The 23,292-nt window shown below is 36.7% G+C and overlaps 1 protein-coding gene across 1 annotated transcript in view; it reads left to right on the top strand.

Moving 5' to 3' along the window:
* The window catches only part of Ugdh (UDP-glucose 6-dehydrogenase), a 28,002-nt gene extending 5,404 nt beyond the window's left edge, over positions 1 to 22,598 (top strand). Inside the window, exons 2-12 of the mRNA XM_005319925.5 lie at positions 2,850 to 3,018; positions 7,711 to 7,812; positions 10,832 to 11,032; positions 11,144 to 11,341; positions 12,443 to 12,590; positions 14,783 to 14,877; positions 16,322 to 16,452; positions 17,022 to 17,155; positions 17,532 to 17,623; positions 17,736 to 17,846; positions 21,355 to 22,598. Coding sequence (XP_005319982.1) covers positions 2,857 to 3,018; positions 7,711 to 7,812; positions 10,832 to 11,032; positions 11,144 to 11,341; positions 12,443 to 12,590; positions 14,783 to 14,877; positions 16,322 to 16,452; positions 17,022 to 17,155; positions 17,532 to 17,623; positions 17,736 to 17,846; positions 21,355 to 21,465 — 1,485 coding nt within the window. The 5' untranslated portion in view covers positions 2,850 to 2,856 and the 3' untranslated portion in view covers positions 21,466 to 22,598. The remainder of the gene's footprint in view (positions 1 to 2,849; positions 3,019 to 7,710; positions 7,813 to 10,831; positions 11,033 to 11,143; positions 11,342 to 12,442; positions 12,591 to 14,782; positions 14,878 to 16,321; positions 16,453 to 17,021; positions 17,156 to 17,531; positions 17,624 to 17,735; positions 17,847 to 21,354) is intronic.
* The last annotated feature ends 694 nt before the right edge of the window (positions 22,599 to 23,292 follow it).

Here is a 23,292-nt window from a genome sequence, read left to right as displayed (position 1 = left end):
GTGTGTTTCCATTATGTGAAATTTTCACAACTGCCATTATTTTGTGTTTCCCTACTAGAATGCAGCTGTGCAAGAAAGAGCAGGAGCTGGTCTGTCTTGTTCACTATTGTATTCACAGTACATAGAACAGTGGTGTCCATTACTTGGTGGGGTATTTAATGAATGTTTCATTGAATTATTCTCCAAATCAGTTGTTAAATACTTGAATGTCAGGACCTAGATCTCTCCATAGCCAAATGCTGTGCCTTTAAATTGGGAATATTAATTTTTTTGTGAGGAAGAAGGGAATAGTGTGGAACCAGTCGGAGATTTTCAGAACATTCCTCTGAGCTTTAGTCACTTAGTCCTTCCGATATAGTCTTTCTGCCCATGTAGATTCTTTCTCCATGTGTGAGGTACAAGAAGCCTGAAAAATGGTAAAGGGTAGAAGTGAAAGTAGAAGATGGGTGAATCAAGGAAAGAGGGATGGATGCCACAAGTCAACTATGGTAGGCTCGGTATTTTTGCCAAGGTGAATCTTGGAATCCTGAAGGTTTAATAGGAATAGTAAGTAGGCTTCGCAAGTGATAATAGAGAACTATTAACTTATTCAGGTTATTAATGAGAGAATTTATCAGATTTAGAACATGGCTTAAATATCTCTTGTAAATACACATGCAAAATGGGGCAGGAAGAAAGGGAGATGCCTTCAGAATGCATTAAGTGAAAAAAGCCAGGTGTTGGTAGAGCATGTGGTATTCTGTTTCCTCAGTTTAGAAAGAAGAGATTATTAGAACATGTGTGTGCATGTGTGTGTATGTGTATTAGTTGTGGTTTCAGGTAACAGCACTGAGAGGATATATAAGAAACAAAGGAGCTGCTGGGGAAACAGAGTAGAGGAGAAAAAGTAAATTGAGGCTTCTCAGTGTATATCTTGTTATAACATTTAATTTTTGAATCATGTGAACATATTACCTATTCAAAACAAAAAATATTTTAAATTTTTTATGTATATCACTAACAGTGTTTCTTCCCTTAATAGAATCATATGATTCCAAACTCTGTTCATGTTTATTTTATTTTTGAAATACTGGGGATGGAACCCAGGGTGGCTCTACCATTGAGCTACATCCCCAGCCCTTTTTATTTTTTATTTTTCGGCAGAGTCTCACTGTGTTGAGCAGGTAGACGTGAATTTGCCATCCTCTTGCTTCAGCCTCCTGTGTTACTAGAATTACATGCATGGGCCACCATGCCTGGCCAGCTCTTTGTAATTTTGATTAGTGTGAATCAGTTCATCTAATGACTTTTAAAAATCTATCAAAATCTGTGTTACAGCTTTAGTAACACAGAGTTGTTTTTTTTGTTTGTTTGTTTGTTTGTTTTTTGGTGGTGGTGCTGGGGATTTATGCATGCAAGGCAAGCACTCTACCAACTGAGGTATATCCCCAGCCCACAGAAGTTTATTTAACCATCTCATTGCTTCTATGGAATAGAAAGAGTTTAAAGTCATTGCCCAGTATACCTCAAAATAATCTAAGAAGCCAAACTAAGTATGTAGGGAGTATTAATTGCTCGCTCCTTCCTTCCTTCCTCCCTCCCTCCCTCCCTCCCTCCCTCCCTCCCTCCCTTCCTTCCTTCCTTCCTTCCTTCCTTCCTTCCTTCCTTCCTTCCACCAGAGATTAAACCCAGAGGCACTTAATCCCTGAGCCACATCCCCAGCCACATGACCCACATGTAGTGTCATTGCTCATATGTGCCTCACTGAGTTGCTTAGGGCCTTGCTAAGTTGCTGAGCTGGCTTTGAACTTGGTAATACTCCTGCCTCAGCCTCCCAAGCTTCCAGATTTCAGCCATGCTCCACTGCGCCCTGCTCAAAGTCAGTTTCAGTCTCTCTCTCTCTCTCTCTCTCTCTCTCTCTCTCTCTCTCTCTCTCTCTCTCTCTCTCTGTATTATAACAATATCTGAGGTGGATAATTTATAATGAACAGCAATTTCCTGGATCAAGGTTCTGGAGGTTGGCAAGTCTTAAGATAGAGGGGCTAAAGGCTAAGGCCTTTTTGCAGCGTCATTCCCTGGCAGAAGGGCAGAGAGCAAGAGATCAAACTCAAAGCTTTAAGCCCATTCATAATAGGCACTGATCCATACATAAGGTTGGAGCCCCACAAACTAAGCACCTCCCATCAGGTCCCACCTCCTAACACAGTTGAACTGGAGATTCAGTTTCCAACACATTTTTTTTCAAGACATTTAAACCACAGCCAGGAGGATAATCTCAGAGCCCAGTTCTGGGCTGTGAAACTAATCTTAACATCTCTCATGTTAGTCAAACCTGTTGTATAATTCACCTTTGTCCACCACAGCTTAAGGAAGAATTGCACTGGTGTGTAAATTTACCCTGGAGCTTTCCCTCAGCAAAGTTCTCCAGGTTTATTTGAGGCCTAAATGAGGCCTTATTTTGCTTCATGATTTTTTTTTCTTTTTTTTGAAACAGGGTCTTTCTAAGTTGTTGAGACTGACCTCAAATTTGTGATCCTCCTGCCTCATCCTCCCTACAGACTGGGGTTACGAATATGTACCATGCTTGACTGCTTCATGACTTTCTAAATATTAGGTCATAATTGTTGTGACTCTTCTCTAGTAATATCAGTTACTATAATTTTTTCCATCTGTTTCATAGCTGAGAACATGCTAGGTCATCCAACTGGAATGTTATTTTTTAAAATCACTATTTCATAATTCTTATGAGTGAATATAGGAAATCTTTCCAGATATTTCTTTTGACAGTTTTTAAAGTGCAATGAATGTGCAATGGGATTTCTTGAAATTTTCTGTTTGCAAAATGAACATTCTTACTGTTTCCCTTCTAGTACAATCATGTTTGAAATTAAGAAGATCTGCTGCATTGGTGCTGGCTATGTTGGAGGACCCACATGTAGTGTCATTGCTCATATGTGCCCCGAAATCAGAGTAACAGTTGTTGATGTCAATGAATCAAGAATCAACGCATGGAATTCTCCTACCCTTCCTATTTATGAGGTAAATGTATTAAACATCTGTTTGTTTTCTTTTCTTTTTCTGGTACCGGAGATTGAAGCCAGGGACACTTAACCACTCAGCTATATCCCCAGGCCTTTTTTATTTTTTATTTTGAGACAGGGTCTTGCTAAGTTGCTTAGGATCTCATTGAGTTGCTGAAGATGGCTTTGAACTTGAGATCTTCCTGCCTCAGCCTCCTGAGCTGCTGGGATTACAGGCCTGCACCATTGCGCTGTACTCTATTTTCTTAGTATTTGTTCAATATTTTGTATTTACTATTAACATATAAATCTATGGTTACAGCAGATGATAAGAAATTTAGTGAGAAAATCTGGATACAAAATGCCATGGATGTTTGGTTGGGAGCATAGTTCAGTGGTAGAGCATGTGCCAGGCTCTAGCATTAGCACTGCAAAAATAAATTAATAATAATAATAATAATAGAAGTCATGTACATTAAAATGAGAAGCATGTCAAGTATACTCAGAAAAAATGAGTATACTTGAGAAAGAAGAAGTATATCAGAATATTAGTAATGTTGGTATTAATTGCAGTGAGATTATGGTAATTGTTTTCTCTGTGTTCTTTTTTTTTTTTTTTTTTTTTGAGTACCAGGGATTGAACTCAGGGGCACTTGACCATAAGCCACATCCCCAGCTCTATTTTGTATTTTATTTAGAGACAGGGTCTCACTGAGTTGCTTATTAGCACCTTGCCATTGCTATGGTGGCTTTGAACTCCTGATCCTCCTGTCTCAGCCTCCCTAGCTGCTGGGATTACAGGCATGTGCCACTGTGCTAGGCTCTATGTTCTAATTTCCTCTGTTAATATGGTTACCATATTGTAGTGGAATTAAAAGGTGGTATCCTATTAAAGTAAATTAAACTTTAGTTGCTTATGATGTTAATATAAGTCCAATATATTTTTAGATTATTGTACTTAACATCAGATAAAACTTAGATGATATAACAGAGCCTTCCATAGAGTTCTTACCAAGAATTACCTAGAATTTCAAAATTTCATGAATTTGGAGAATTTATAGTTTGGAAAATATGGTTTTATTTAAATGAACTATCCAGATCCCTTTATTATTTCACCATAAAATGAATTCATGATATGCTTTTGAAACCCAGCAGGAAAGTATCTGAAATTTGGATGGTAGTATTTTGTATCCAACACAAATATATTCCTTTTTATTCCCCAGAAAAAGTTGAGTTATTTTTTAGACTCTATCAGCCATAGTCTTTAGTTTTTGAGACTCTATTTAGCCATAGTTCATAATCCCAGGAAGTAGGGAGGATGAGGCAGGAGGATCACAAATTTGAGGACAGCCTCGACAACTTAGCAAGACCCTGTTTCAAAACTACAAAAGGCAGGAGGATTACAAGTTCTTTTTTAGAAGAGAAGTCTCAAGTAGTTTTGTTTATGAGCCCATGAAAAAGCATTCACAGAGTAGTAGCCACTCAACATTCCAAGTTTACTCATATCTGAATCAGATTTAGAATTAAAAAGTTCTTCACGTGTGTGGTTTTACCCTCTTACCTTTACCCTTTTTGTGCTTTGTCCTTTCTCCTACCAGATCACCTGCCATAATAGTTCTTTAACTTCATGTTATAGCATTCTCCCTGTTGAGAGAAACTTACTACTATATTTGGCTTGCTCCTTTCTTTTTTTAAAAAACATTTTATAAAGACAGCTTGGTAGAGAGTTTTCTAATTCTGATATCCATTAAAGAGCCACAAGTCACCTGAAATCATGTGCATCTATACTTATATCTAAATATTCAGTAATTAATTTTGCTGGTAGTGTAGTCTTCAAAAATAAAGTACACTTATCAGAATAGTTAAATAAACTGGTACACTCCTGTAATCCCAGTAACTTCAGTGGCTGAGGCAGGAAGACACAAATTTGAGAGGATCAGCAACCTAGTGAAAGCCTGTCACAATAAAAAATAAAAGGGCTAGGGATGTAGCTCAGTGGTAAAGTGCCCCTGGGTTCAACCCCCAGAAATAAATAAATAAACAAACAAACAAACAAATAAATAAATAAAATTACCAACAGTGCCAAATGTTAATAAGAATGTACAGTAATTGGAATTTTATACATTGTTGGTGAGAATGTAAATTGGTAGAGCCATTTTGTGAACTAATAGCATCTAATGTTAACATTTAACATTTAATGTTGACATCTAATGTTAATACCTTTCTTATGTGTTACCATATCAACTGAATAGTCATTGTCTTTTTGTTAACTTTCTTCATTTAAAAAAAAACAAACAGGGTTGGGGTGTAGCTCTGTTGGCATTTAAATTCTTTCATAGAAAGTATCATTTTAACCTAAGTATGATATTTACATAATCAATTAAAAGGTAGAAGCTGGGTATGGTAGCACATGCCTGTATTCCCAGAGACTGGGAGACTGAGACAAACTATAAGTTCAAGACCAACCTTGGCAATTTGGCAAGATCTGGTATCACAATAAAAAGTATAAAAAGTATTTAAAAAAATGAACAAACAAAAGCCCCACAGAGCTCTTGATGTTTATGAGAAGTGAAATTCTTCATTCCAGAAACTGAAGAAGTCAGACTGATGTAGAGAATATCTTTCCTTCCCTTTCTCTAACCCTTTCCATTTGGCTTATTGCCAATACAAGAAATCTTGCCTGGTATAATTATATAGGCCAGATCAATAATGAAAATGAATGTGTTACTGCTAATGTAATAAAGTTAATAACTGACTTTAAAAAAAAAGTATAAAAAGGGCTGGTGTATACTTTAGTGTTAGAGTGCTGTATACTATGTGATGCGCATAAGGCCCTGGATTCAATTCCCAGTACCACCAAAAAAAGAGAGAGAGAGAGAGAGAGAGAGAGTTTTGAGGGCTAAGGGTATAACTCAGTAGTAGAGTAAGGAGCTTAGCATGCTTAAGGTCCTGGGTTCAATCAGCACCAAAAAAAAAAAAAAAAAAAAAAGAATTCTTTCATTTATTTATTTTCCATATTTTTCTATTGGTAACCAAAGAAATCTTATATATGTTCTTACCCCATAGTTAATTTGAATCAAGATCCAAGTAAGATCTATACTTCACAGTAGACTGATACCAAAGTATCTTTTAAGTCCACAATATTTGGGAGAGAGGTACTGGGGATTGAGTTCAGGGGCACTCAACCATTGAGCCATATCTCCAGCCCTATTTTGTATTTTATTTAGAGTCAGGGTCTCACTGAGTTGCTTAGCACCTCACTTTTGCTAAGGCTGGCTTTGAACTCATGATCCTCCTGCCTCAGCCTCCCTAGCTGTTGGGATTACAGGCATGAGTCACTGCCCCGGCTTTAGTCCACAATATATTTTTTTAATTATTATTTTTTTTTGTAGTTGTAGATGGACACCATACCTTTATTTTATTTGTTTATTTTTATGCAGTACTAGGGATCAAACCCAGGGCCTCACACATGCTAGGCAAGTGCTCTGACACTGAGCTACAGCCCCAGCCCAAGTCCACAATATTTAATATCCTCTTCCTTCCCTCTCCTTTTATTTTATTTTTCTCTTAAATTAATTGGTTGAAGAAACTGGTTTGTTTATCTTATAGAATTTTTTGTTCTGATTTTGCTGTTTGAGTCCTGAGACCCCTGGGTTTTGTTTTATTTTGTTCCCAGGATTGAACCCAGAGCCACATCCACAGCCCTCTTATATTTTATTTAGAGACTCTAAGTTGCTTAGGGTCTTGCTAAATTGCTGAGGCTAGCTTTGAATTTGAGATCCTCCTGCCTCAGCCTCCTGAGCCACTGGGATAATTCGGGTGTGCCATCATGCCCGGTTCCCTTGGGGTTTATAATTTTATTTTTCAATATCCTTTATTTCATGTAAATTGGTAGTTAGATCTGTAAGACAGGTCTGATTAGATAGGCTTTGTTTTCTTTTTCTTTTCCTTTTTTTTTTTTTTTTTTTGCAAAAATACTTGTCAAGTGGCTTTGTACATCTCAGTAGTCTTCTTTTGTTTTGTTCATCATGGAGTTTTGCTGTGTTGCCCTGGCTGTCCTCAAACTAATGGGCTCTAGTGATCCTCCCACCTCAGCTTCTTGAGTAGCTGGAACTACTGGCTCATGTCCCTGTGCCCAGCTTCAGCATTCTTAGCATAAGTATATCTCTTGTTAAATTGTATGGGAAAAAGTGTAAAAAAAAATTTCAATGTATTTTTTGTAAAAGGGAGAGATTTTACATATAAAAAAAAGTTTAGTTAAGATTGAATTAGGTATGTATATACAGAGTAAATATTGCCTTTCACAACCAATTGGCCTGAGTTATTGGGAGTAAAATGCTTCATTCATGATGACAATGCAAAATCGTTCTAACTTGAAATCACAAAAGGCCTTGAATTTTCTGAAAATCAAGGTGATACTCAAGAGTTAATATTTAACTTATGAATTAGTCAGGCACACAGTAAACAATGACAAAGCACATGAGAGCTTTTGCTCTGATTGTGCAAGTTCAATTTTGCTTTAATGGTGATAACATATACTGTACATTGAATGGCATTTCGTGTATGAGCCTTGGCTTGTCTATAAAGGTGCTATTTGAAAGCCAGTTTAGACCTTTATATTACATTATAACCTTCCCCTTTAACAAACACAGCTCACTGTATTAGGTCATCTCCTATGACTAATAAACTGTATGTATAATTTCTTTTCTAGCCTGGACTAAAAGAAGTGGTAGAATCTTGTCGAGGAAAAAATCTATTTTTTTCTACAAACATTGATGATGCCATCAAAGAAGCTGATCTGGTATTCATATCTGTAAGTATTATTCTTTGCTGTGTGAATTTTAACATATTCTCATCTATATAAAAGTTCCATTGACTTTCTCATTGCTATTGAGCTACAACATTGCTTAATAAAGAGATGTCCAATTGAATTTTGATGACACTTTGTCAGTTAATCAAACCCTGTACGTATATGATCATGTATATCATTTCAAATCATTGAACAAATAAATCCAGAGAAAGTTCTAATCTGAGATCTAGAATTAGGAAATGCTGGTAGCACATAAGCACACATGATGTTTGTACATATGTCATCATTTCTTGTTTCCATTGAGTGGCAGAGGTGAAGAGAATCAGTTTGCAAACTTACAGCCATCTCCTATCTCCATAAATTGCATTGCAAAAGTCATCTTAATTAATTATTTGGCATATATTATTTATATCATTAGGATAGTCCACAGATACTTTCAACTTGGAATACAGTGTAACTATTATACCTTATAATGAAAAAAAAAATGGAATGAACACTTGGGTTTAAATTCTAGTTATTCAGTATTTGAACAAATACAACTAATTTCTTACTGTCCTTGTTACCATCTACTCAAATATTCTGTATGTGATGGTGTAGCTATCACCAATTGGTAGGTGAGCTATGATTTTTTGTACCTAAGGGATAAGTAGAAAGTCAGTGGTATGGGATTTGACAGTGTTCCATGAGCTAAAGTGAAGGAGCATGTGGGTCCAGAGAGGTAGCTGCTGTTGAACTGATAATGTGTATTGTTAATGGTTATACATTGTTGGATAGGGGTTGTTTTCTGACTGATGAGACAAAAGCAGTACTATGAGAATATGTGAACTCTAGAAGAAAAGTGGTAATGAAGCTAGTGATAAAACAATGTCTCTGTTTTGGGCCTTCCTTGTGTGTGTGTGTGTGTGTGTGTGTGTGTGTGTGTGTGTGTGTCTGTGTGTCTGTGTGTGTGGTGCTGGGGATTGAACCCAGGGCCTCATGCATGCCTTACCACTGAATTCCAACCACCCCAGCCCTGTGTTCGGCCTTCTTTATCATTTCAGAAAAACTGAGGTAGCTTCTATGACTCACTTACACAACCTTTATTTAAGCACACAGAGTTATAAATATAAACTAGATTTTAGGAGGAAATCAAGAAGTTACCTTAGTCCCACTTTTAGATGACTGAAGCTTGGAATGGGAATAGGGGAATTTTCTATAAAAAGGACATTTAAAAGTAATCTGTTCTCTGGTGATAGAGTGCTATCTTAGGGTGGTTCTGGCACAAATAGCCAATTTTATACTTGCTTTTTTGGTGATCCAGACTGAGCTGCCCTGAATCTTTCTAAACTATTATTCTGTATGCCTGATAAGTGAATTTAGTACTGTCTAACTCATGGTCTCCATTTCTAGTTCTCTTTGTTCTCTGGATCATTTTTATTTCCTTGCTGTATGCTTTTCATCATGAAAAATATCAAATTTATATAAAAATTTGATAATAAGGAGGGCACAGTGGCACACACCTATAATCCCAGCGACTCAAGAGGCTGAAGCAGGAGGATCACAAGATCAAGACCAGCCTGAGCAACTGAGCGAGGCCCTTAGCAACTTAGAGGGACCCTGTCTCAAAATAAAAAATACAAAATGGCATGTAGCTCAGTGTTAAAGTGCCCTTTCTATTTTATTTTGAGACAAGGTTTTGCTAAGTAGCCTACACTGATTTTCCTGCCTTGGCTTCCCAAGTGGTTGTGATTATAGGCATGTTCAACTTCACTTGGTTCATAGGAATCAATTTTCAACTGTTATCTCAGAGCTACTTTTTGAGGGGAAGCTGTTGGATCATCTCCCATCTTTAGCCCGTCTTGCCTTCCCCCATCAGCCATCTTTGCCCTTCTCTGCTCCCTGCCTTCCACGTCTAAGAGGTATCCTAAATTGTTCCATGCATGCAAATGACTCCTGTTTTTTACACCTCAGCTTAATCCTCAAGTTTTGATTTATTTTGCCTGGTTCCTTTATTAGTTTCCTTCTAGGTCATAATCATAAGCTTGTCAAGAGAAGAGGTTTAATGCTATTTACTACCCGTTAAAAAATTAAATTTTAAACTTTTTTTAATTTTCTCATTAAATTTTAAACTTTTGATAGCACATTCATTTTTATTATTTATGTATTTTAGACTCATGTGTTAATTATTATAGAGTACTTATTTACTATTGAGGTTGTTGAGGCAGAAGCAGCCACACTTGCCCAAAGTGGTATGTTATTGCTAAGCCAAGACTAAATGTCTAGACTCTGGAGTATGATTTATTTTTCTTGCCATTTGAAAGTCCTGTGCATGTAGTATCCTTTATTCTGAAGATGCTAGCTGATATCTGGCTTTAATGGGCTAAAGAATCATTCATGAATGAAATGGCAATTTTTTTTTTCTGTACTAGGGATTGAACCAGGGATACTTTACTACTGAGGTACATCCTCTGCTCTTTTTTATTTTTTGGTTTTGAGAGCAGGTCTCCCTAAATTGCCCAGGGTGGCCTTTAACTTGCAATCTTCCTGCTCAGCCACCATAGTTGTTGGGATACAGACATGAACCACCATACCCGACTCTGCAAACATTTTCAAAAAGCTATTGATATAGGGCTATAGAAATGGAATTAAAAAGGAGTTCAAAGTTTATTTTTAGAGACTATGACAATACATTGCATACAATTAAAAAAAATGAAAGAAGAGGAAACATGTTTCTTTTCAGACCTTGAACTTCTTTAGGATGAAAACTTTCTCATTCATTTGTATCTCCAAGGGTTAGCTTGGAACCTGCCTACTCTAGTATCTGGCACATATGTAGTAGCTTCTCAACAAAAATTTACTGAATGAGTTCTCCAGATGTTTCAAGTTTTTTCTTCTGATGATTATATTTATAAAATGCACTGTTTCCATGGAAGTAAGGAGAGTTCAATCATGACTGCTGATGTAGTGACCTTCCCACTTGACCATGAATTGATAGTCTAAGGAATATCCTGAAATCACTCTTTGTCCCATATACTTTCATCAGGTGAACACTCCAACAAAAACCTACGGAATGGGGAAAGGCCGGGCAGCAGATCTGAAGTATATTGAAGCTTGTGCTAGACGCATTGTGCAAAACTCAAACGGGTACAAAATTGTGACTGAGAAAAGCACAGTCCCAGTGCGAGCAGCAGAAAGTATTCGTCGCATCTTTGACGCGAACACAAAACCCAACCTGAATTTACAGGTATAAAAAAATTAAGCATTCGAGTCTGGTTCTTCTTATGTAGATATTGATGGCTTTGGATTGCCCATAATTATTTCTAACTTAAACCTTTGCTTTGTATCGGGATTTTAGGTGCTGTCCAACCCTGAGTTCTTGGCAGAGGGAACAGCCATCAAGGACCTTAAGAACCCAGATAGAGTACTGATCGGAGGGGATGAGACCCCAGAGGGCCAGAGAGCTGTGCAGGCACTGTGTGCTGTGTATGAGCACTGGGTTCCCAGGGAAAAGATTCTTACCACCAATACTTGGTCTTCAGAGCTTTCCAAGCTGGTTAGTGCATGGCTTTCTTTCTTTTTTTTTTTTTTTTAAAAGAGAGAGGGGAGAGAGAGAGAGAGAGAATTTTTAATATTTATTTTTTAGTTCTCGGCGGACACAACATCTTTGTTTGTATGTGGTGCTGAGGATCGAACCCGGGCCGCATGCATGCCAGGCGAGCGCGCTACCGCTTGAGCCACATCCCCAGCCCTAGTGCATGGCTTTCAACTCCCCATTAAATACTGTTGTTTTTAGACAGTCCCACCATGTTGCCCAGGCTGGCCTGGAACTCCTGAGCTTGAGCATCCACTTGTCTCAGCCTCCCAAGCAGCTGGGGCCAGAGCTACATGCCACATACCCCACTTACCTTCCATAAATTTAAAGCCAAGTGTTTTTTTCTCTTAAATCTGATAAGCTACACAGATACTCTTTTTTTTTTTTTTAGATGTATGGACCTTTATTTAATTCATTTATTCATATGTGGTGCTGATAATTGAACCCAGTGCCTCACACATGCTAGGCAAGCGCTCTACCACTGAGCCACAGCCTCAGCCCCAAATACTCTCTTAATTTTAATAAAATGTTATCCTTTTGAAGATAATGTTCTTGCACATTCAGATTATGAACTAATTTTTCTAAGGGGATCAAATATCAAAGTATAAAATATTCTTGTAATATTCAAAAATTTTAGTAAGATGTAAGATAACATGGAAGCTATATTGAGATAGTATTTTTTAATCACTCTTTCTGTTCTTTTACCCTTTTTTCCTTAATCATCATCTTTTCTTGGAGCTGGGGCTATAGCTCAGGGTAGAGCTCTCGCCTAGCATGTGCAAGGCCTTGAGTTTGATCCTCAGCACCACATAAAAGTAAATAAATAAAATAAAGATTATGTCCAACTACACCTAAAAAAAATAAATATTTTTTAAAAATCATCTTTTCTTATTTAAAACATGTTTCTTACCAGACCATCCATTATCTCCTTTAATTTATTTAGGTCATCAGTAACTTTTGTATCTCCACAACATTTGCATCAACTCAATGAAGCATGGTACTGATGTATAAAATCACTTATTCCCCTCACCATACTTTTCCTTCTTCTTTTTTCTTTTTAAGGCAGCAAATGCTTTTCTTGCCCAGAGAATCAGCAGCATTAACTCCATAAGTGCTCTGTGTGAAGCAACAGGAGCTGATGTGGAAGAGGTAGCAACAGCCATTGGAATGGACCAGAGAATTGGAAATAAGTTTCTAAAAGCCAGTGTTGGTAAATTAACGTTTTCCTCTACCAATATGGGTTTGTTTAACTTCAGGGAAGTCTTTTTTTTTTTTTTTTTTTTTTTAAAGAGAGAGTGAGAGAGGGAGAGAGAGAGAATTTTAATATTTATTTTTAGTTATCGGCAGACACAACATCTTTGTTGGTATGTGGTGCTGAGGATCGAACCCGGGCCACACGCATGCCAGGCGAGCGCGCTACCGCTTGAGCCACATCCCCAGCCCAGGAAAGTCTTTTTTTTAAACTTAATATCCTTTAAGAAAATAAAAGATTTTATTATATATTTGTCCTTCAGCCTACCCTGGACTTCCTAAGTGAGGCAAAAATTGCCTATATTGTTTAGTAATGACTGATTATAGGATAAATATAGTTCATTGTTTTGGAGGAAAAAATTAATAGTTTGGGGGCCACATAAGAATACTAAGTAACACCTTATTTAAGCAAGTAGGAAACAAATTTCACTATTGTTTTTCTTACTAATACATTTTGGGAAATGTATCCAGGTGAAATATAGTCAATCCTTATTCATGGAATCTGTTTTGTGAATTTTTCTACTCCCTAAAACTTTTTGGTGATCTCAGAATCAATACTAAGGCTGTCATAATTCTCTGATAAGCGGAACAGTGAAGAATTTGTATGGCATCTGGGTCTGCAAGGTTGAATAAGGCAATGCTTTGCCTTCATATTCCAATTCTTATATTGTAAACAAGTGTCCTTTGTGGGCAGTTTTTCACATACTTGTGGTTTGTTTGTTTTTTTTTTTTTTGAGTGAGTAGGGGCACTCAACCGCCAAGCCCTGTTTTGTATTTTATTAGAGACAGGGTCTCACTGAGTTGCTTAGTGCCTCACTGTTGCTAAGGCTAGCTTTGAACTTACAATCCTTCTGCATCAGGCTCCTGAGCTGCTGGGATTTACAGGTGTGCGCCATTGCTCCTGGCCATACTTGTGCTTTTTGTTGGTGGCTTTATGATTTAAAATGGCCCCCAAGTGGAGTGCCCAAGTGCTGTCTAGTGGTTCTAAGTGCAAGAAGGTTGTGATGTGTCTTATGGAGAAAATATGTGTGAATTATAGAACCATTGGCCATGAGTTCAGCATTAGTGAACCATGTATGTATTACATGAGCATGTGTGAAACTAAGTGCTGTACTGATCAGTTGGAAAAAACATGAGTGGAAACTTGAAGCAACCTCACCCTGTATTTTACTTAGGAGCAATGCTTCAGTGTTCATAGTGACTTTGTGGAATATAACTACACAAATAATGAGAATTGACTATATTTTTGGATTAAGTTAATAAGGTTGATATAACACTCAATAGGATATTTTACAGATTGGGCTATATGCAGAAATTCTAGTATTTCAGGGACTATCTGTCATTTCCCAAACTAGTTTCCCTGGCCTTTTATATCTTTTTGATGTTTTCTTCTAGCTATACTTTAATAAAAATATCTACAATTTACTGAAGGCATTTTTATGTGCCAGGTTCTGTACCAACACTTTTTATATCTCATTTAATCTTTATAACCTGTTAGGAATGTGTTGTTATTTCTTTTTTAGAGATGATTCAGGCTTTTTCAACTTGTTCAAAAATCATACAACTACTAAATGGCCAGGTGTGTCTTACTCCAAAGCTCATACCATCCCTCATTGCATCCCAAATTACACTAGATCAAGGGTGAGCAAATTGTCCCTCAACTCAAATCCACCCCATAGCTTGTTTTTGTAAATAAATTTCATGGGAACACATAACGGTTTTTGTTATTTATTGTCTATGGCTGCTTTTGAGCTACAGTGACAGAATTGAATAGTTGCAACAGACTGTGTGGCCCACAAAATATCTACCAACTGGCCCTTTCCTGTGAGTTTGCTAGCCCTACTGAAGAGTAAGAGATATAGGACAGTCTCATATCCAATGAATGAGAGAAAGAAAAAAAAAGAGAGAAAGAAGGTAAAAATAAAACAAAATGTCAAATGTACCCATATTGAAACTTTTGTTAGAAAATTTTTGGAAATTACTTAAGGGGTTGATAGATTTCACACAATTTACACAAACTCACTAATTTTCTAACATTGGAATTTTATTATTAAAAATCTTAGTATGGATCCTCTGTGGTATAGAATTTGTCACATGATTCAGTTTCTGGTTCTTACATGAAAATATTGTTGATTTTTTTTCTGCTCTCAGGTTTTGGTGGGAGCTGCTTCCAAAAGGATGTCCTAAATTTGGTTTATCTCTGTGAGGCTCTGAATTTGCCTGAAGTAGCTCGTTATTGGCAGCAGGTATTAATAATCTTTAACTTCTGATTAGATTATAATTAAACACGTCACCCTTTGTGAAAGTGTTTTTGATGGAATTTATCCTAAGAACTCAAATCAATATACTTATTTTAGGTTTATTTATTAGATGTTCGTCTTTTTTGGTAGTCAACTGTGATGGAAATTTCTGATAAACCAATATTTTTTCTAATTTTATAACTAAATATACTCCCAGAGAAAATAAAAAACTATCTAGTTCTTGATAATTCTCTATCTTGAAAGGCATAAATACAGATTAAAGGAGGAACCTGTATTGTGATGCTTTTGAGTGGCTTGCATCAACTGACACTTGGCTTTGTCCCTTTCATATTCACAGAGCTAATGTTGGAAAGCCTTGCTTACCCTGTTCTGAGTACTCTGTAGGGCACTCTGCATGCAGTATCTCATTTAATCCTCATCACTAACATTAAACCATTTTTCAGATGAGAGAATTGACACAGAGATGTTAAATAATTTGTCCAAGGTACTGGCCACTATACTTGATACTATATTTTTCCTGAGTTTATAATTTTTCAGATTTCAGCAAAAGATATGGGAATGAACCTAAGGAAATGCTTGCATTTTAGGGAAAATATACACTCTGGGTCATGTCACTCAATCCAGCAAAATACAGATCAAGTCTTAATTTTCCAACATTTTGGGCTCAGTTCCCAAGTTCTCAAGGTTTGATATGGCCCCTAGAAACTTAGAACCTTAAATAAAAAGTCTCTTTCCTTATGAGCATTGTCACCAGTCTAAATTTTAACACATTGGGTGATCAGATACTATTAGTCTCATAACATTTAGTTAAAAACCTTGCAAAGTGTTTGTGGTGTCCTGATTTGTCCAGAGGTAGCTGTTAAGTCTGCATGTTGACTATTTTCCTCTCAAACTAAATTCTAGTGAATGGTGAGACATAAGCACACAGGGACCTACTTTCAGATTTGATTGCTTAAAGCCTTATTTCCACAGGGTTTGGAGAAAGTGGTTATGGAGAATATTGTTTTATTTAGGCTGTCTTTATAGTTGGATCTCAAATGCCTTCATAGTTAAAATTAGCTATGCACCCCATCTTTGTGTCCATCCCATCCTGATGCATGCCAGATCAAGCCAAGTAAAAATGAAAATGTTCAGTAAGGCTTTAATGAAGGGGTTGGGTAGTTCTTTTTATTTATTTATTTTTTTGTGGTGCTGGGAATAGAACCTAGGACCTGTGCATGTGAGGCAAGCACTCTACCAACTGAGCTATATCACCAGCCCTCTTTTTATTTTTAAATTTATAGACATCCAAGTGTTTGGTTAATCTTTGTCTTCTGTAAATATATAAGCTTTATGTTCATATAGGAAACCCCACCATAATTCTGAGTAATGAATGTCATGGGCTGTACTTTTTTTTAATTAATATTGCATAATTATACATTTATTTCAGGTCATAGACATGAATGACTACCAGAGGAGGAGATTTGCTTCTCGGATCATAGATAGTCTATTTAATACAGTGACTGATAAGAAGATAGCAATTTTGGGTTTTGCATTCAAAAAGGACACTGGTGATACAAGGTATGTGTTCTTTAAAACATTTCAGGGTTGGGGATGTAGCTCAGTAGTACAGCACTTGCCTAATATATGCACGAAGCCCTGGGTTTAATCCCCAGCAGGACCTGTGCACACACTTCTCATCTTAACAGTGATCCTTTGCTTGGTGGATTTGCATGTGAAATACATGTACACACACAGTTTAAAGAATTTCCAGGCACAATGGTGCATGCCTGTAATCTCAGCAGCTTGGAAGGCTGAGGCAGGAGGATTTTTTGTGAGTTCAAAGCTAGCCTCAGCAAAAGTGAGGTGCTAAGCAACCCAGTGAGACTCTGTCTCTAAATAAAATATTAAAAAGGACTGGGGGTGTGACTCAGTGGTTGAGTGCCCCAGGGTTTCATCCACAGTACAAAACATAAAAACAAACAAAAATATCATGAATAACTAATAAGAACCAACTAAAAAAAAGAATAAAAATGAACATATCCTTACCACTCGGCCAGCTGAAAGACAGTGAATCTTGTATCTTAAATTTCCTAGTATTAGAATATAAAGTCATTTAAAGCAATACTAATGTTTTTTTTTTCATTCAGAGAATCCTCCAGTATATATATTAGTAAATATCTGATGGATGAAGGTGCACACCTCCATATATATGATCCAAAAGTACCCAGGGAACAAATAGTTGTGGATCTTTCTCACCCAGGTGTTTCAAAGGATGACCAAGGTAAGGCTTTGAGTCTCATGAATCATCTTGAGTGCAGTGCTCAAAACTTGTTTGTTCTCTAGAAACCATTGTCTGTTACCATTTATATCATTGGCATGCCTTGAATTCAATTCTTATTTCTCTAAAGTTAAACAGATATTATGTTCTCATTTGTGGGTTAGTCTAATAATTTTTCCAATATATTTCACAAAGCCCCAGATATTCCAAGGAGATGCTTCTAGAACAAGGTTTGGGGGTGCTCCAGGTCCCCCTTATCACCCCTTCACTTTAACCGTAATGTTCCACTTCTAGCAGACATTAAGCTCCTACATTCCAGTGTTAAAATACATGGTTTCAAGTAACTCTTGTTCCTGGTTTTTTGTTGTTGCTGTTACAGTGTCCCGACTTGTGACCATTTCCAAGGATCCATATGAAGCATGTGATGGTGCTCATGCTGTTGTTATTTGCACTGAGTGGGACATGTTTAAGGTAAGGTGACAGAAATCATATTAAGGAGAATTCTAGAGGTGTTCTAGTATCAGTGGGGTTGAGTATATTTTCGTGCATGTGTACTAATTGTTCCATCCATACATCTTTACAGGAATTGGATTATGAACGCATTCATAAAAAAATGCTGAAGCCTGCCTTTATCTTTGATGGACGACGTGTCCTGGATGGGCTGCACAATGAACTACAAACCATTGGCTTCCAGGTAATCATGATGATCCTGGACTACTATTTATTTATTTATTTTTAATATATTTTTTTAAGTTGTTGATAGACCTTTATTTATTTATTTATATGGGGAATCTAACCCAGCACCTCACACATGCCAGTCAAGTGTGCCACCGCTGAGCCACAGTCCCAGCCCCTACTTTTTGAAAAAATATATATATTTTTTAGTTGTAGATGGACACCATACCTTTATTTTGTTTATTTTTATGTGGTGCTGAGGATCAAATCCAGTGCCTCACACCTGCAAGGCAAGTGCTCTACCACTGAGCCACAACCCCAGCCCATGATCCTATTCATGTATTTGTTTGTTTTCTTTCTTTCTTTTTGGGGGAGGTATTGAAGGATTGAACCAGGACACTTTTCCACTGAGCTATATTCCCAGCCCTTTTTATTTTTTATTTTAAGGCCAGGTCTTGCTAAGTTGCTGAGGCTGGCCTTAAACTTGCAATCCTCTTGCCTCGGTCTCCTGAGTTGCTGGGGTTATAAGTGTCTGCCACTTCACCTGGTGGTTATTTTCTTTTTAAACCTGTTGTGTGGGTTTTATAATTTTTATGTTTTTCTTTCTTTTTCTTTTCTTCTTCTTCTTTTTTTTTTTTTTTTTTTTTTTGGTTGTTTTCTAGTACTAGGGATCAAACCCAAGGCCTCGTACTTGCTAAGCAAGCACTCTGCCAATGAGCTATATCCCCAGTCCTTTTTACTTTTTGAGAAAGGGTCTTGCTAAGTTGCTGAGTTTGGCCTTGAACTTGGGATCCTCCTGCCTCAGCCTTCCAGATTGCTGGGGTTATAGGCGTATGCCCCCAAACTGGGTTCATATTTTCTTATTTAGCAATAAAATAACTCTGGGGCAATACGTCAGTTCTCTAGGGAATTCTCTATGGCACTTTTGTAAGTAACTACTCCACTCCCAAATTTATGATGTAAAGTTCATTTGACATCACATTCAGTATTGGTCTCCTTTACACAGCAGACATCAGTCACCTATTTTATGGAAAAAGAATGTGCCCTGACTTACCTTGTATCATAAAGATCAAGTAAGAAAATACATGACTGTGTTTTGAAAACTGCAAAACAGTATATAGTATTATTATTGTCTATTATTGCTTCCAGCTGACCCCATTCTCTTGTTTTCTCTTAACCTCTGAGGATCTGGCAAGGGCTGGGGTGTGATTGTGGTGGAGAATGAGGAAGTACTCTGTCTTGAGGGCAACTCTGTCCATCCTCATGTGGGAATAGCTACCATCTGTAGTACCAGGTGCTGAGAGAAGGAAAGGAGTGATCAACAGGTGCTCATCCTATACCTTTTGAATGCTCGGCACTGTCCCAGTGCTATGAGAGGTCTGAATGAAGAGTACAAAAGCTTCAGTGGTATCAGCCTTCATCTCAAAGTTTGTCTGTCATGGAACCTCTGGACAGTTGACAGATGCTTCTGCCCAGAACAGTGCATTCATATGTTCCATCTGTTTAAATTCCACTGGGGATCCCTAAAGTACTAATACAAAGGAGCTACTTTCCACTTCCTCCGGGTAGTGTGTACATGGGGTTGGGAGGTTGGGGAAGTGGGGTAATTAAGGAGGGTACAGGATTGCTGTCCACATTAGTGCTCAAGCAGAGCAGAGGGGGGCAGTGTTTGATAGCCAGCTCTGTGTCTCTTCTCAGCACCAGCTGTCCTGGAAAAGTACCAGTAAGACTTTGTATGATATTCAAAAACACCAGATGTATTGGACATGGTAGCACAGCCATAAGCAACTCAGTGAGACCCTGTCTCTAACTAAAATACAAAAAAGGCCTGGGGATGTGGCTCAGTGGTTAAGTGCCCCTGGGTTCAATTCCAGGTACAAAAAAACAAAAACAAAGCGGGGTTGTGGCTTAGCAGCAGAGTGCTCACCTAGCATATGTGAGGTGCTGGGTTTGATCCTTAGCACCACATAAAAATAAAGGTTTTGTATCCAACTACAACTAAAAAAAATTGTGTGTATACACGTACACACACACATACACACACACACACACACACACATATACATTCACATATACACACACAAAAACATAAGCAAAAAACAAGAAAAACCTCATCAGGTCTGGTTCTCTTTAACTTTTTGCCAACTTGTTGAAGGGCCTTCTTACTTAGAATTCAGTGCCATTTCTCATTTATGAGACATTGAATTGAAGCAAGAGTCAGATGGTGTCAGTGTCTGCTAACTCTCCCAGCAAGGACCTTGGGGACTCCTCGATCCTACCCCTCCTTAGTGAGTAACAACATGACTGTTTTTCCCAGTTGTGACTTAAACTCAGGAATGTTCTTTATAAAAGGTTATTTTCAAGACAGACATATTTTCACTTACTATATGTAGAAGGATAACATAATTAAAATGATTTTAAATTCTTCTAAAAGCTAATTTCCCCAAGTTTAAAAAAAAAAAACACACACACAGGAATGGAGTCACTAAATAAACAAAATATATGAATTACTGAAAAAGCCAGCAGGGGACAGTGGTGCATGCTTGTAATCCCAGCAATTTGGGAGGCTGAGGCAGGAAGATCACAAGTTCAAGGCTAGCCTCAGCAACTTAGCGAGACCCTTTCACAAAATAAAAAAAAAAAGGCAGGGATATGGCTCAGTGGCGAAGGTACCCCTGGGTTCAATCTCTCATACCAAAAGAAACAAGCAAACAAATATATAAAGCAGAAATTTTTTATTTATAGTCACAAATATCAAGTTTTAATTCAGAAGAAATGAAAATGGAGTAGTATATTTATACTTTGCTATGGAGGGGAGATAAACTTATGACTATTAAAGAAGTAGTCTTTTAATGATAAAACTGATTATTTTTAATAAATGGAATATGTGAAAAATATTATGTGCAAAATAATAATTGACTCATTTATTAAAAGCTGACTTGTATTAAAAGCTAAGCACTTTAATTCTTGCCACAACCTTTTGAGGTAAGTGTTATAACACCATTTGTGAGGAAGAAATATCTAGAACATTTAGCAAGATAGCAAGTGTAGTCAGGATTCCAGCTGGGCCCTTTCAGAATCTGAAGCCTGCACCCTATGAACAATGCTGTTATAACTTTCACAAGTTTTTTCCATGTAAGAGAAATGGAAATGAGCAGAGCATGAGAGAGACATGAACTAACTGGAATCTCTGTGTTCATTGCTTTCATACATGCTACTAAGAACGACAGAGGCATGTGACTCTGCTCTGATGCCTTGCCTTGTTCTCTGATGCCATTCCTTGGGGAATGGCAGAATGAGAGTGTCTAGACGTGAATATGAGACGTGGAGTACAGGTGATTCTAGAAACAGAAAATAAAGAAGGAACCAAAGATCTCTCACAGCAACTCAGACAACTTGAGAAACTTTTTCTGCTTGTAATAAGAATAATCATCTTAGTTTTCTTCCTTATGATACTACATTATAGAACTCTTACATTTATGTGTTATAATCATTAATTCTCTTTTTAAAATCTTTTTTCTCTTCAGATTGAAACAATTGGCAAGAAGGTATCTTCAAAGAGAATTCCATATGCTCCTTCTGGTGAAATTCCAAAGTTTAGTCTTCAGGATCCACCTAATAAGAAACCTAAAGTATAGACATTGCCATTTTTATTTATGATTATTTTGGTACTTCAGGATAGCAAATATCTGATATTAAGTGGTAAAGAATCAAGCATTTTTAAGGAAACAAACTTATTTTTTTAATCATCAAATTTATACTAGTTATATGAGTATTAGCATATCTGGTAATTATGAATCTATAATATTTTTTACATATTTTTATATTATTAGCTCAGTTATTGGATGAATGGAAAATAATCATGTTGGTTTTAACAGTGTCAATTTTTGTAAAATAAAAATTAAACTTCAAACACCTTTTATTTTACAGATTATCACAGATAGCACTTTAGTATCACATTGTAAAGTCAACCTGGTTTTCCTAGGCATTGGTTTATGTGCTTGTCATTGTGTATTTTGAAGCCATAAAATTACTATGCTAAGTAGCCTTGATAAGTATGGTTTGTTTAAAAGTTCCTTGTTCATTTTGTTTTAATGAGAATAACATTGATTTTTTTCACCCCAAAAGATCATCGCTGTTCATTTCCATACAGTCTTTAACTTGAAGAGTTCTCTATCCGTCTCTCTTAAATTTAACATGAGAAAATCAGTAGTATGGTTTATTTCTATTTGTCAGATTTCCTTATTGAATATTACTTTCATAGTCTAAAAGTCAAAAATGTTTGTTACCTTTATTTTGCATTTTTCTATTCTTATTTCTAATTTTTCTTTAAGTAAAAATAATATAACTTCATATATAAAAATGAAAAGATTTCCCCTTCAATCTAATGTATGAAATATGATATGTCAAGAGCTTTGTAATGTTGTGAACAACCAATAAAAAAATAAAAAATTAAAAAAAAAAAAAAATGAAAAGATTTTACAAATTACAAATAGCATCATTCAAAAACAAGAATTTTTGTGTGTATTCCTATCCGCTTTTTTCCTGTTTCTTGTTGACTTTTATATCTGCAATGGTTGTTTTGATCATTATGAAAGTGTGTAGTATATACATTTGATGTCATATACATTGTGCTCTGCTCAGAATGTGCAAACTGTGTTAAACATACATAGGTCTGAACATTTGGGGGTTCAATAAGATGAGGGAGTCAAATGTAAAGATGAGGACAGAAACATCTGTACAGATAACAAATATATAAATTAGACATCAACTACCGTGTGGGTATAATTTTTGTCATGGTAGACGAACAAATGAGTCATGGTGATTCAACAGGTGAGAAAAAAAATGACTCATCACTTTTTAAAGAAAAAGGAATTACATCATTCTTTCAAATGATGCAAGAAAGGGAGGGGATTTACCAATAAAGCAGGCATTGGCAAAGAATAATCACAATCGGGCCAGCCATATGGGAGCTAAGAATGGTTTTACACAGTTAATTTTTAAATGGTTATATAAGTCCCTACATAATATCCTCAAATTTGCCTCTTGGCCCACAAAGCATACAAATATTTGCTGTCTAGCCCTTTAAGAAAAAGTATGTAGCACACTCCTGTAATCCCAACTACTCAGGAGGCTAAGGATAGCAAGTTCAAGACCAGGCTTGGCAATTTTGTGAGATCTGTAGCTAAGAGGTAGAGCACCCCTGGGACAAGTAAAAGAAAAGGAAGCAAGGAATGAAGGGAAGGAGGGATGAAGGGAAAAAGAGAGGAAGGAAGGGAAAGTTTGCAGACCTCTGAGAAAGACATCAGTTGAGTTTGAAGACCATAAGATAAGCCTTTATTCTTAAGGCTTTAAAAGCTTATTAGAATTTTGCTTTACATTTGTGCTTAAAAATATTCATGTGTCTTGCTTAATGATTTTAAATGCTAGTAAAGGGATTATAAACCTAGAGAGTCTTGCTAAAG

This window comes from Ictidomys tridecemlineatus, chromosome 9, assembly GCF_052094955.1.
Source record: "Ictidomys tridecemlineatus isolate mIctTri1 chromosome 9, mIctTri1.hap1, whole genome shotgun sequence".
In the NCBI taxonomy this organism is placed as follows: domain Eukaryota; kingdom Metazoa; phylum Chordata; class Mammalia; order Rodentia; family Sciuridae; genus Ictidomys; species Ictidomys tridecemlineatus.
Note: the sequence above shows the minus strand (reverse complement) of the source record. Positions and strands in the feature narration are given on the sequence as shown.